This window comes from Miniopterus natalensis, chromosome 10 (assembly GCF_054644295.1).
Source record: "Miniopterus natalensis isolate mMinNat1 chromosome 10, mMinNat1.hap1, whole genome shotgun sequence".
Taxonomy (NCBI): Eukaryota; Metazoa; Chordata; class Mammalia; order Chiroptera; family Miniopteridae; genus Miniopterus; species Miniopterus natalensis.
Genome location: NC_142090.1, coordinates 7,823,387 through 7,837,561, shown reverse-complemented (window position 1 = coordinate 7,837,561; position 14,175 = coordinate 7,823,387). Strand labels below are relative to the sequence as shown.

Genomic DNA, 14,175 nt, shown 5'->3' with positions numbered 1-14,175 from the left:
TTTGCCCACCTCCATCCAGCCCCCCCTTCCCTCTGGCCATCACCACATTGCCATCTGTGTCTATTTGTTATGCGTATGTGTTCTTTGGCTAATCCCTTCACCTTCTTTCACCCAGTCCCCCCTGCCCATCCCCTCTGACAGCTGTCAGTCTGTTCCATGCATCTATGCCTTGGTTTCTATTTTGTTTATTAGTACATTTTCTTCGTTAGATGAAACCATGCCTTCTTTTAAGATTATTAATGGGTATCAGAGATAATATGGGAAATGCTCAGTGTGCATAGAGGGGTTCAGGAATTGGGCAGTGATTAGTATTTTAACAGTTTCCACCTGTTTCACCCTTTTGTCACCTACCTAATTCCTACTACAAGTTGAAATATTCTCCATCCTTACTTATCTATACCAGCTGGTGTATTGTCCTCAGCCAGCTGAGCTAGTTGCAACCCAGCCTTTTCACTGGGAAGATCTTTCTAACAACCTACCTTCACTTCTGTCCTCTTTTTTTCTGGCTTCAAATTTTAGATCTGTCTCCATTAGACTGCAGTTGTTCTAGCTTGAATCAAGCTTTTTAACTGCTGGGTTACCAATTCCTCAATTATTGGGCATCTTCTCTTCTTCCTATCTTCTAGACTTGATCTTTCTGGTATGAATTCCTTTCTCTCCATCTCATCTTGCTCTGCAATATAAAAAGAAAAGAGTAAATCTATCATCTATCTATCATCTATCTATCTATCTATCTATCTATCTATCTATCTATCTATCTATCTATCTATCTATCTATCTATCATCATCTATCTATCATCTATCATCTGTCTATTATCTATCATCTATCTATCATCTATCTATATCTCTATCATCTATCTATCATCTATCTATCTATCTATCTATCTATCTATCTATCTATCTATCTATCTATCTATCTATCTATCTATCTATCTATCATCTATCTATATCTATCATCTATCATCTATCTATATCTATCTATCATCTATCTATCTATCTATCTATCTATCTATCTATCTATCTATCTATCTATCTATCTATCATCTATCTATCTATCTATCTATCTATCTATCTATCTATCTATCATCTATCTATCATCTATCTTCTATCATCTATCTATCTATCATCTATCTATCTATCTATCTATCTATCTATCTATCTATCTATCTATCTATCTATCTATCTATATCTATCTATCATCTATCTATCTATCTATCATCTATCTATCTATCTATCTATCTATCTATCTATCTATCTATCTATCTATCTATCATCTATCTATCTATCTATCATCTATCTGTCTATCTGTCTATCTGTCTATCTGTCTATCTGTCTATCTGTCTGTCTATCTATCTATCTATCTATCTATCTATCTATCTATCTATCTATCTATCTATCTATCTATCTATCTATCATCATCTACCTATCATCTATCTATATGTCTGTCTATCTGAGACTGGACTGTTTATCACACTACTAATTTTTGAAGAGTGTCACTACTTTTCTAATTATTTTGTCAATTTCTCCTAAGCTCTGACCCTGTAGATAGTTGGTTCTAAAGCCTTTTCTATGCTCATTTTAACTTGGTCTACCCAGAACTTCAGGTAACCTGTGCTCTGTCTTCTCCCATCCACCTCCCTCTTCTACCAATCACTGTTGCATTCCCTTTCTGGTTCTTTTTTCTCTTTACATGGGCTAATGTTCCATGTCCTTCTTTTTAGCTTAGGTCAGTTTCATTGAAATGGATCCCTGGTCCAAACCAGCAGATTTCGGTATGGTAAGTGGAGAACACAACAACGGGAACAGGAAGGCTCGCCCTGTTGGGGGTCAGGTGGTGGTTCTTCTCTGCACTCTGGTTCCCATCTTGTCTCCAAACCTTCTGATTGATCACGTCTGACCTTCAGCTCAGGAGGAGATAGATCACTTTCTTGGGTCCATAACTCTATTTAGTGATGGCTTCAAAGATCCCTTCTAAACTCATGGGTATATGTTACATATTTGGCTTCTGTTTACCCCTAATTTATTCTGTTTTATTCATCTCAGATCCACTCCAGCTTCCTGGAGAGTTCATTCAGAAACCCGATTATGGATCTTCATTTCTATTGATTCCCTGGGTAAACAATTCTAATCTCCTCATGTTTATTACACACACTTGCCTACTATTTACATACTTCTGACTTTACATCTTTTCTTCCCCAGCTCACTTCCTTCTTTGGAAATATATAGGGACTGATATTCAGGAGACTGTGGTTCGATTCTTGGCCTAGAATTGACAAATGATGTAAATATGGAAAATCATTGAGCTTTGGTTTTAAAATTTGTTTTATCTATAAAACAAAAGACTTAGACCTGATGATCTTAGTAGTGGACACAGTGATTGCCTTCTCAGCATTCTCTGTACCCCTCCTCTATTCTGTCACAATCCTCCTCTTTAGGGGTGTGGCCTGCTTGACCTAAGCTGATCAGAGAAATTTCTGTGCTTGATCCAGGGGTGGACAGATTACACAATTTGGCTTATTAAACATCCACCCCTCTACTTATGTTCAGTGTTGAGATAACCCTGTAATAAGCTGTGTTGAGACATTGCTCTGGGCAGTGTGTCACCTGACTGAAATGTCGGAATTGCTGTTGTCATTTTTGCAACCATCAGGAAAGTTGTCTAAGGATGAAGCATGCCCACAGAAGAGTCAGAACAAGAGAACTGCCCACCAGTGTAGCTGACATCCGATAAAACCATGCTAAAATTTAAGTCTTCTCTCTGGATATTTTTAGTTACCGTCTAAGTTCCTTTCAGTGTGTAAGACAATTTGAGTTGAGCTTTCTGTTGCTGCAATTAAAAACATCTCACCATCTCACATGATACAGTTTCCAAAATCCTGTCTAGCAATGCTACCCGCCTAGACGAAAGTGTGCTAGGTGCCTCATATGTTCATTCTCACAAATTTTAATGGACTCTGCGGGGTCATTTGTGTTTTAAACCTTCTGCGTCTCCTCAGATCTTCTAAACTGCTTCCTCCTTCCCAAAAGTGTCATCTGCCTCCTGAATCACGCTGGTGCCACCTTTCTGGGCTCTGCAAGCTGGAGGGAGGCTGCGTTGAAGCTCTGAGCACCAATAGTTCTCATGTCCATAAGCTGAGCCTGTTCATGCCAAGTGCCCACACTACCTTAAAATTCATAAAAAGGCACATTGTTAGGCCTTGAGTGGGGCTTCCTGAGTGACAGTCAAGGGGTAGAAGGTACCATCAAGTGTTCCATCATGCTGGACATGAACTTTGACCAATGAGCAATGAGATGGGGGAGCCCCTCAGGCAAACCCCCACTGTTCTGGCCCAGCCGGGGCTGCTTGGAGGTGTGGTTTTGTCTTTTACATCTTCCCACGGCTTTGCTTCCTATCTCTCCTTGCCTCACCCCACTTAATCCCTCGCTCCTACTTCCCTGGGTTTGTAACTTCAGCTCTTGACTCCTTGCCTCTGCTTTCTGAGGGCACCTTTATTCTAAGGAGGCGATGGAAGCTCAGAGGCCAGCTGTTCAGAATTGGTCAGCGGGGGCGCCCGGATCTGCGCCTGGATCTCATACCAAGGCAGACGGCCACAAAACATTTTAAAATATTTCCTTTTTGGCTTGTAGCTTTCTTTTTACGGCACAGTAGCAAACAGTTCAAGGACCAGCACTGGTCCACAGACCACACATTGTCCTGATAATGCGAGTTCTCCAAAAGCCTCAGGCCCTCGAGTTCTGTCCTTTTTGCCATCTCCACCCCACACCTCCGGCCCATCACACTTGCTGCTGGTGAACTTGAGTAGCAAAGGGACTTACATAACCCGCCCATTTATGTACTAAGTAGTCCACATTTCCTTGCAGCACTTCTTTATTTGGAGAGAGAACGAATGGTTAAGGACCCTATAGATAGCTATAAAATCTGTAGATACCTATTTATAGATATTCCAGATTTTTATTTCTCCTAGGCTCCATCCTGCCTTCTTGAGGCTCAAATCTTTGCCATTCAAAGTATTTTTCAGTGCATTAGACAGGAGAGCAGGTTCTTTTGTAAGGTTGGCAGCAGACGTTAGGGGTTGATCTGAAGCTGTAGAACCATGTAGATCTACTTTCAAAATCCTGCCTCACTGCGAATGAGCTGGGTGTCTGGGGGAAACTGAAACCTGTGCAGCACTCAGTTTTGTCATTCCACAAAAGGGGGTGAGAATAACTACTGACTAAGGAATCAGACCGTGGAGTCAGGCTGCTGGCTTTTGCATCCTGGCTTTTTTCCAACTGATGAGAATCTTGGGTGTGTTCCCTCACCTCTATTTTATTTTCCTTATCAATTAAAATAGAGATAATGCTACTAGGAGCACACAGAATAGCTGTAGATTATAAGCCACATAGTACGTACCTCGTTCTTAGAAGAGGGATAGTAGACAGTAAGATCTCAATAAATGTCAGAGTCTACTTTGGCAACGGGGCCCCTGCATTGTGTCACTGAGATAACCCAAAGCTCTAAAGCATCCGGCACACGACAGGTACGCAATCGATTGAAACCGTCGCTCTGTCATTATGCCCCTGGGAAGCACATCAGTCTCTTTGAACACCACAGCCCATGTCTGTGTTTATCAAAGAGCATTGGGGTTTCCGCTGGCAAAGCTTTTCTGGAAGAGAGAATCCAGGTACTTCCTCGTTTATTACACATACATTTATTTCTCTTTTAACAAAAGCTTACTGAATACTTGCACCGTGTCAGATCCTCCACCAGACTCTGCAAAGACTGTAAAAGTGAACCCTGCCCCTGAACCGAGAACTGTGAACTAAAAGTCACATAATTGGGACAAGACCTATCCACAGATAACTACAGTGCGGTGCTGAACCTGCTCGGACCTGGAGGAGAGAGCCGAGGGCCTGGGAGAACCCAAGAGGGAGAGGCCACATCTGGATGGAAGAACAGCTGACTTGAAGGAGTCATCACCTGAGCAGGGCCACACACTCAGGGCACAGCATTAAAGGACAGGGATGGGAAGAGGGCATTTCAAGAACTAGAATGAACAGAAGCCTGAATTCAGGGAGATCGGGGGCAGCACTTGGTGAGTAAGCATTTGGCAAATAGTAAGTAGTCCAGAATGGGGACAGGACAGGGAGAGGGAGCACAGAAGATTAGCTGGATATAACCGAAAGGGTTATGTGATAGGTTGTTATTAGGGGAGTTACATGTACTCCCTGTCTCAGCGGCTTCTAGGAGAGGCTGTCCCTTAACACTCCTGCCCTCTTGCCTACTCCCTTCCCTACTTCTAAAGGAAGGTGGAGGGATCTTTCTGCTTTGAGTTCAGGCGCAGAGACAAGCTCACCTCCATTCCCCTCCCTTGGATGGCTCCTCTGAGGGCCAGTGACTCAGCAGTTCCGTGCAGTGGGTTTGCGGGGCAGAGCTGGAGAAGGGCTGGGGTGGGAGGAAGCCTGCAGTTTTTCCTCTCTGCCTGAGGTTCATGGATCCCACCTATCCAAGCCATGTGTTCCAGCCAACTTTTGTCAGTGACGGGCTGCTATATATTTATTTATATGTACATGTTTATCTCCTTCAACTTCCTTTTATGTGTGTTCTTGAGGGTGTTTTATCACAAGACCTAATCCATCAGTATCAGTCTCCTGTTAGTACAGAACAGAATGAACCTTCGATAGTGTCCACATACAGGATAGGAGGCGGACATACCCCCGCCCCCCTTCCCTCTGTGAGTGTCCTTGAACCTGCCATCAAGGAGTTGGTCACCAGAGAAAGTAGTTTTCTCTGTTCTACCTTAGTCTTCCCAACAAATCATTTTGCCTGTCTTATTTGTCTCTTATGTTTGACTTTGCTTAAGCTTATTTTGACAGGCCAAAGTTAAACTTTAAAACATTTTTATTCAGTCAAATCTATCATTTCTTTTATGCTTCTGGACTTTGATTCACAGTGAGAAAAGCTTTAGGTTCTCCCAAATTTAAAGGAAATTTGCCACTCCCCCTCCCATTTTCAAAATTTACATTTAGCCCTCCTATCCTGAGCTTACTCTAGAATAAGATGTATGGAAAAAATTCACCGAACATCTACTATGTGCCAAAAGGAAACGATTTCTATAGGATACCTTCTAGTCTTATAATTTCTAAGTTTGTAGTTTCTAAGAGATCATCCAAGACAATTTATTATTTACAAGAAACCCTCCAGAAAATGTTATTTTGTATTGATAATAATCACTAGTCTAGGAATCAGGAGACCCTGGTTGCTAAGTCTGTTTTGCTATTGAATTGCTGTGTGACCTTGAGTAAGTCATTCGACTGCGTATTTTCCAGTATTAGGTATTGACTATCATACATTTCAAAGATTTTCTTACTTATATGTATAAAGAACTCAAACACTTCCTAACTTCAGAACTTACTGCAAAGCTTCAGTAATCAAAACAATGTGATACAAGCAGAGGAATAGATGTATAGACCAATAGAATAGAATTGAGAGTGCAGAAACAAACTCATATGATCAATTGATTTTCAACATGGGTTCAAAAACATTCAACGGGAAAAGAATAATTACTATAATAAGTGGTTCTGGGAAAACGAATTCCACATTTAAAAAAATTATGTGGAAAATAAAATGGAGTTAGAAAAATAAAAAAATACAATAAAACTGGCTTTTATATGAACTCCATTTTAGTGGAGATCTTTATATCTTCATGTGACTTCAAGTTACTGTCTAGTGTTTTTTCATATCAGTCTGAAGGACTCTGGCATTTCGTTTAGGACAAGTCTACTGGATACAAACTCTCTCAGGTTTTGTTATCTAGGATTGTCTGCATTATTGCTTATTTTTGAAGGACAGTTTTGCTGGATCCAGAAGTTTTGGATGACAGTTTTTTTTTGTTTTTTGTTTTTTTTTAAATTTTCTCTGGAGAATTTTTTTTTTTTTTAATATATCTTTATTGATTTCAGAGAGAGGAGAGGAGAGGGAGAGAGAGAGAGAGAAACATCAATGATGAGAGAGTCATTGATTGGCTGCAGCCCGCAACCCGGGCATGTGCCCTGACCGGGAATCGAACCCCGATCGCCTGGATCCTAGGTCGACGCTTAACTGCTGAGCTACGCCCGGCCGGGCAATGACAGTTTTTTCCTTTCAACCCTTTAAATATGCTACCTTACTGCCTTAAGTGTCCTACATAATTTTTGATAAAAAATTGGCTGTTAATCTTATGAGGATTCCTTATAAGTGACAAAGTGCTTCTGTCTTGCCGATTTTAGGATTCTCTCACTGTCTTTCTCTTTTGACTGACTGTACTGTGCCTTGGTGTGGATCTCTTTGAGTTTATCCTACTTAAAGCAAAAGGTCGGTGTCTTCTTAGCTTTTTTCTGAGTGTGCACCTTGCCCGGTGCATCTATATGGATTTTTAAAATTCCCCAGTACATGCATATGCTTTTAAATCCCCTAGTTTCCCAACTAGGAATATTCTCCAACTTGCCTGCCGAAGGCTTTAGACAGTCTGTTGTATTTTCAACAATATTCTTTTGCCCAAGGTGGCTGCAACTTTTTAGTAAGCAAAAAACCACTTGGGCAATGCTAATCTCTTTCCACCCTGAATGAAGTCCATTATTAGATTAAACAAAGATCAGCATCCTGTATGAATCCTTCATGAGCCCCAGGCAGGTAAGAACAGACGTGCACAATGCTTTGCATAAGGTCCCCTCTGCTGCCTCCAGAACCGGGAACCCGGGTCCCCCCGGGAAGGCAGGTTGCTGTTTTCAAGACTCCTGCCAAGCCGGGGAGAGAGTGGGCAAGGGATGTACGATCACCACAAAGCTTTGCTAACATTTCGAAGTTGCCTTTTTCTTGAGTCAGTGTTTCCTTGGTTGCTTTAACTTTTTGAATGTTTTCCAAAGTTCTGACAAAGTGAGTTCTGACAGCTTCTGCTGGTTTTCTGATGTTTCTGTGGAACTATTGCCCACTCCCCCGTTTTACTCATGTCATGTGCCTGTGAGCTTTTGATATATAATTTGGAATTAATTGTGGTATCTTCTGCTTGGGGGGATCTTAGGCTCTGTAAGGCTAAGGGAGATACGGTAGATACACAGAAGAGAAGCTGATTTGAACTGCTTTGTGGTAACGAGGATTTGGGGCCCAGGAAGAAGGCAGCTTGGGTGTTAAGAAACTCCCTATAAGGGAGATATCACCTTTTCCCATAAAAAACTTTAAAGAGTTCAACAATTTGATTAGCCTCAGGAGAGAAGGGCTGAAAGTTTCTCTGCCTTTCCCTTGACTGCATCCCTAGGGTTTCTCAGTGTATAACTCTCCTTGGGGACACATTGGAGATGTAAAGTACTGCATAGGAAATATAGTCAATAATATTGTAATAATTATTTATGGTGTCAGATGAATCTGAGACTTCTCAGGGTGATCACTTCATAAGGTATATAATATGTAATCACTATGTTGTACACCTGGAGCTAACATAATATTACATGTCAACTGTAATTGAAAATTTTAAAAAGAAAATGACATATAAAAAATAAAATAAAAAATAAAAGGCTAAAAATGATCAGAGGAAATGTGATCAGTTAAAAAAAATTCTAAAAAAAACAAATGCAATACTTGCAACTTGATAGGATCTTTGAGTTTTATAAAAGCTGTAAAGGTATTTGGGAAACATTTAGAAAATTTTAATATGGACTGTGCATTTTATATTCCTGAAGAAATGTTAAATTTCTCATGCGTGATAATGGTATTCTTGTTACGTCGGAAAATGTCCGTATTCAACATCAAGTGTATTCTCAATTTCAGGAACGTAGCAGACACTTTATACCGCTTAGTTCCTTGAAGAGTCAGCAGGCAGGGGAAGGAGGACTAGGGGAGGCGCAGGAGCCACCAAACCGGATTCCTGCCGACCACTCACCCAGGCCCCCCTACGCTCGCTTGCCCAGGGGGGGACCTTCGGAGGCGCAGGGAGCCCTGTGAAACGAACCCAAGGACTCCGCCTGGAAGCTGGCACATCCAGTCCACACTTGCCTCACATGCAATTACCCTCCTAGCTTTCCTCACGTGACATTATGTGCCCCCTGGTCTCTGATGAATCAAGAGAGAATGCAAGGGGACCAAGAATCTAAGGGTCAGTCTCACCGGGACAGATTTCCTCCTTACTTTCAAGGCCCCCTTTCTTCCCATTGGAGTGAGAGATTTTGGAAGCGGAATTATTTGGTTTAGCTTACCCGACAAGTTAATGCAAAGCTTAAGCTAAGCTTTCTGAGGCTCTAAGTTTTAGACTGTCTCTTCAGCAATAAGATCTGGAAGAACAGTCACCAGAAGTAATGGCAAATACTTCATAAAATATTCCTTTAGCAGGGTCCTTCAGGCCCAAGGTTAAGAAAATATCTGCCTAATGGCTCCATAATAAAATTTATTTTATATTAACCTAAATCCGAGACAGAGTTGCTCCTGTGGGATTCTGGGGATGATGGGGTTATTTGTTTATCCTAAACCAATTCCCAAACCCAGGAGTCAAGAACTTCATCACTTTGGGAGAGGAGAGCAGGAATGAAAGGGTCCTGTGCTTGGTTTGCGACGGGGGGAGGGCCGTGATTCAGAAGTCGGGAGAGTTGCAGGGAAGAGTCTCTCAAGGGGAAATTCTGAGTGATTTTTGTGCCCTGATGTATTAGTAGAGGCTGAGAGAAGGTGCGTGCCATCTGACATAATCTCATTGCAAGAGATTATAAATTCATGCAACTTTTCGGAGACTGATTTGATAGCAGTGAATAAATTTAATAAGAAGACGTAACTGTCCCAATGCACAGGCCTATGTGTGAAGGTATTTATTGCAGCATCATTTATACTGTGAAAAAATGGAAAAACAATGTTTATCAGCAGGTTGCTCATTAAGTAAATGATGGACTTTTCATAAGGTGAATATTTAGCAATTGAAAGGAGAGATATATGGGTGCACATATGGAAAGGTTTAATGAGCACACACATATACATATAAAAAGAGAAAGTAGCAGGATGATATGTCTGCTAAAATCGCAAGTAAAGATTATACAGAGATATGCTTGTGTCTGCATAGGAAACTGCTGTATGGACACAACAGAAGTCATAATAGTGTTTGCCTGTCCGAGATGGGTCAGGAGAATCAGGCATCAGTGAGAGGGACACTTGCATTTTGTTTTATATTCTCTATAAAATTTTATTTTTTACCCTGAGTTGTGCTAATTTTATGTTAAATGGAAGTTTTAAAAAATATAAATATTTTAAATGTCATTTAGCTATTTTATCTAGCACCCCAGCCACCCTCACTTTTATATACTGTTGTTTTGGTCAGTTCTGTATGTTGGTTCTTCAGCCTTTACCTCTCACTTCCAGCAGCTCAGGAAGGGACCCTGAGCGTTTGAAGACCTGGATGGGAAAATACGGCTGAACAGCCGCAGTTGGAATGTGTGCATGTTGGACGGAAGGGAACAAGCAGGGGCCTCAGCAGATCGAGAGGTTGGTTTGTGTGGCGGATCCTCTCTGTTTCTCTTACCAGGTTCCCATAACTATGGTCGGAGCGTATCAGGTGGAGGAGTGCAGAGCTTTTCTGGGAGAAATGAGATGAAAACTTTTTGACAGAGGTTACTTGGTGGCCACTGGGTGTTGGATGTGTGTCTTGGAGCCACTGTGGTGTCTTCTGCTTGAGGCTCGAGTGGGCTCTGCAGGGCTAATTGGAATCAGAGAGTCACTGCAGAGAGAGCGCAGGGGGCAGCCCAGTGCAGCCTGGACTGTTTGGGGGTAACCAGGATTTGGGGTCCGTGAGGAAGGCAGCCGAGAAACTCCTGGCTGGGAGGCATCAAGTTTGCCCATCACACAAAACTTCTCCTTGTTCTAAAACTTGATTATCCTGGGGAGGGAGGAGTGCAAGTTCTCTGGCTTTCCCTTGACTGCATCCCTAGGGTTTCTCTGAACTTCACAAACTTAATTCCTCAGTGAGAGACTCTCCTCGGGGACAGAGAGACGGAAAAGAGGAGGGAGCGAGACAGAGGGAGCCGCCTGGGCTTCCCACAGCACTGTTGCCGCTGGGCTTCTCCCCGAGCGCCTGGAGAGCAGTTTCCTCCGTCACCGTCACCGTCACCGAGACAGGCCGGCAGCGGCTTGCTCTGGCCCGCAGACCGTGCTCAGCACCAGTCAGGCAAGAGGGGGCCTGGGCTGATCCCTGGAGAGCCGTGGACCTTTCCGGTCCAGTCCCCTTCTTGGGAGGTGAGTGTCTTCCAGGGATTCCCCTCTGAGAAGGGCAGGGTGGGAGAGGCTCAGGATGGGCAGTTCTGGGCCTTGCTGTCGTCTAGCACGAGGACACCTGGAGCATGAAGGGTGGACTGGGGAGCTGCAGAGTGGGTGGCTCTGCTCCAGGTTCTTTCTCCACGGCGGAGAGCCGGCCCTGCTCTTCTCAGTGCTGGTGACCAGCACGGCTCTGCCACCACTCAGTACCCTGCTCTGTCACCCCTCCCCATCTCCTCCATGTGTGCTTGCCATTTAATCGGGGATCTGCAGGCAGAGAGATCACCGATTAACCAGACAGCGCCTTAGTGAGGAGTGAAAGAAGAGTCCTCTCTTCTAACAGGAGAGACAGCAGGTCAGGATGGAGACTCTTTGCTCATCCACTGGCTTGTTTGTCATTCGTCCATTGATTTATTTATCGACTAAACATTAAAAGAATACATGCTCTGTTTTTGGCCCTGGAGGTGGGACAGTGAATGATAAAGACACAGGAACTCCCTTGAGGTACTTCAATTCCAGCGGTGGACGAGAGCTGGTGAGTGGACAGGACGGCCCCGTGCGAGGCTGGGGTGCGAGCCAGTGCACCCGCTGGCTTAGAGAGGCTGCCTGGGGAAGCGCCTGTGGGCTGGAGACGCTGGATCAGGGGCCTGCGTGTGGCGAGGGAAGGAGCCCAGAGACCCTAAGGACATCAGTGTGATCTATTTTGGTGTTTTCCAACACTTTCCCTTATTTGTAGGACTTTGAAGAAAATGGACAAGCAGATGCTCTCTGGGGCCTTTTCCAAGCTTCTCTGTGGGACTCAGACTGTGGCTGGTTGGTGATCAGGACAGGCTGCCCGTTTGGATGCCTTGTCCCCTTGCCCGAACCAGAGATTCGAGACCAGGTGAAGTCACAGGGTGCTGCCTCTAAACCATAGCTGTTTCCTTGTCTCCTGGCCCCAGGGTGGAGACCATGCGGGACAGATGGGAGTTGGGGATCAAAGTCCCAGCCTCCTCTTGGATCCTCGGGCCCCCTACTCTGTCTGTCATCTGGTGGCAAAAGGGATCATAATCTTAGGGCTAGATGTCACTGACTAGGAGCTGGTGAAGCTCTTCTACTTGGAGGAGGAACATTCACTGAAGTGAGAGGTGGTGGGTGACTTTTTATCATAAGAACAAGGAGAAGGGAGGGGATAATCCACTCCAGGGAGTCAGCTCCCCAGAAGTCAGGGAAAGACTCAACACTATGTCTCAACTTAGGACAATGTCCCGAGTAGACCCCACCTCCCTGCCAGCCAGGCCTCCCAACAGGCTGAAATGATGATAAAGATGAGTGAAGTGAAAACGTTAAGTGAACGTAAGGCAAATGGAGTCCACATTTAGAGGAAACACAGGGAAGAAGTAATCAAGCCTGGGGGGGACGGCTAGGAGCACTTCCCTGTCATTGCTGAGCTGCAGCAGCGCGGCAGGGCATGGACATGACAGGCGCAGAAGGGTGAGTCGGGGCGTTCAGGATGGGAGGGGTGGTGGTGACAGCGAGCACCTATGGTCAGGGAGGTAGACAGGGTGGCAGGTGAGAGCAGAGTTGGAGGCAAGGTGTCCAGTGAATTGAGAGAGATGGGTTCATAATGGGGTGGCTGGGTCCTCAGGCCCGGGGTGCAGTATTGGTGACCGTCGCTCATCTTCTTGGACACACATCTGCCCTTATATATTTCTTCATAAAACATTGAACATCAATCTTATATGGAGAGTAGTGGAAGATGGACCCACTTGATCATGACATGGGGCTTAAGAGAGGAGGGGCTGCTTTCTCAACCTGGAAATATCTGTAGTCCTTTGACATTATAAACGTGTTTTCTCTCTTCTGCTCTCCAGATTTCACAAGGCGCAAGAGCACAGGACTAAATGTTGCCGAATTACTCCAGCGCCGTTGAATTTTACCTCCTTGGTTTCTATGGCTCCAAAGAAATTCACCATCTCCTGTTTGCTACCTTCACCTTCTTCTACTCGGTGACATTAATGGGCAACACGGTCATCATCCTGACTGTGTTGATAAACGCCTGCGGGCCCCCATGTACTTCTTCCTCAGTCACTTCTCTCTCCTAGAGATCCTGACCACATCCATCATCATCCCTGTCATGCTCTGGGGCTTGCTGCTCCCTGGGGTGCAGAGAATATCTCTGGCTGGATGTGTCGCCCAGCCCTTCCTGTACCTTGCTGTGGGGACCACAGAGTTTGCATTTCTGGGAGCGATGGCCGTGGACCGTTACGTGGCTGTCTGTCACCCGCTGAGGTACCACGTCATTATGAACAGCCACACCTGCCTCTGGGTGGTAGTTGTGTCGTGGCTGTTTGGGTTCCTTTCTGAAATCTGGCCGGTCTATGCCACGTTTCAGCTCACCTTCTGCAAATCAAACCTGATAGACCATTTTTATTGTGACCGAGGGCAGCTGCTCAAACTAGCCTGTGATGACAGCCTTTTCACGGAGTTTATTCTTTTTTTAATGGCCGTTTTCATTATCGTCGGTTCTCTGATCCCCACAGTTGTCTCTTACACCTGCATCATCTCCACCATCCTCAAGATCCCCTCGGCCTCTGGCCGGAGGAAAGCCTTCTCCACGTGTGCCTCCCACTTCACCTTTGTGGTGCTGGGCTATGGCACCTGCCTCTTCCTCTACGTGAAGCCCAATCAGACGCAGGCGGCCGAGTACAACAAGATAGTTTCCCTGCTGATCTCTGTGGTGACCCCTTTCCTGAGCCCTTTCATCTTCACCCTCCGGAATGACAAATTCATAGAGGCCTTTTGAGATGTCATGAAACACTGCTGTCAGCTCCTCAAGGGTTAGCTCTGTCCTAAGGACAACCATGGACTCACTGTCATGGACCTGAAGAATCTGAAATACCTGAAATGATCATTTTCACTGCCTAATAGTTCATGTCATCTACAGGGGAATTTTA

At 44.4% G+C, this 14,175-nt stretch overlaps 1 protein-coding gene across 1 annotated transcript; it reads left to right on the top strand.

Annotated features, from left to right (window-relative positions):
- Positions 1-11,902: 11,902 nt before the first annotated feature.
- Positions 11,903-14,175, top strand: OR9A4 (olfactory receptor family 9 subfamily A member 4). The gene is given in 3 exon segments (XM_016205069.2): positions 11,903-12,122; positions 13,093-13,258; positions 13,261-14,175. Coding segments are annotated over 2 exon segments (900 nt in total). The 5' UTR covers positions 11,903-12,122; positions 13,093-13,122; the 3' UTR covers positions 14,025-14,175.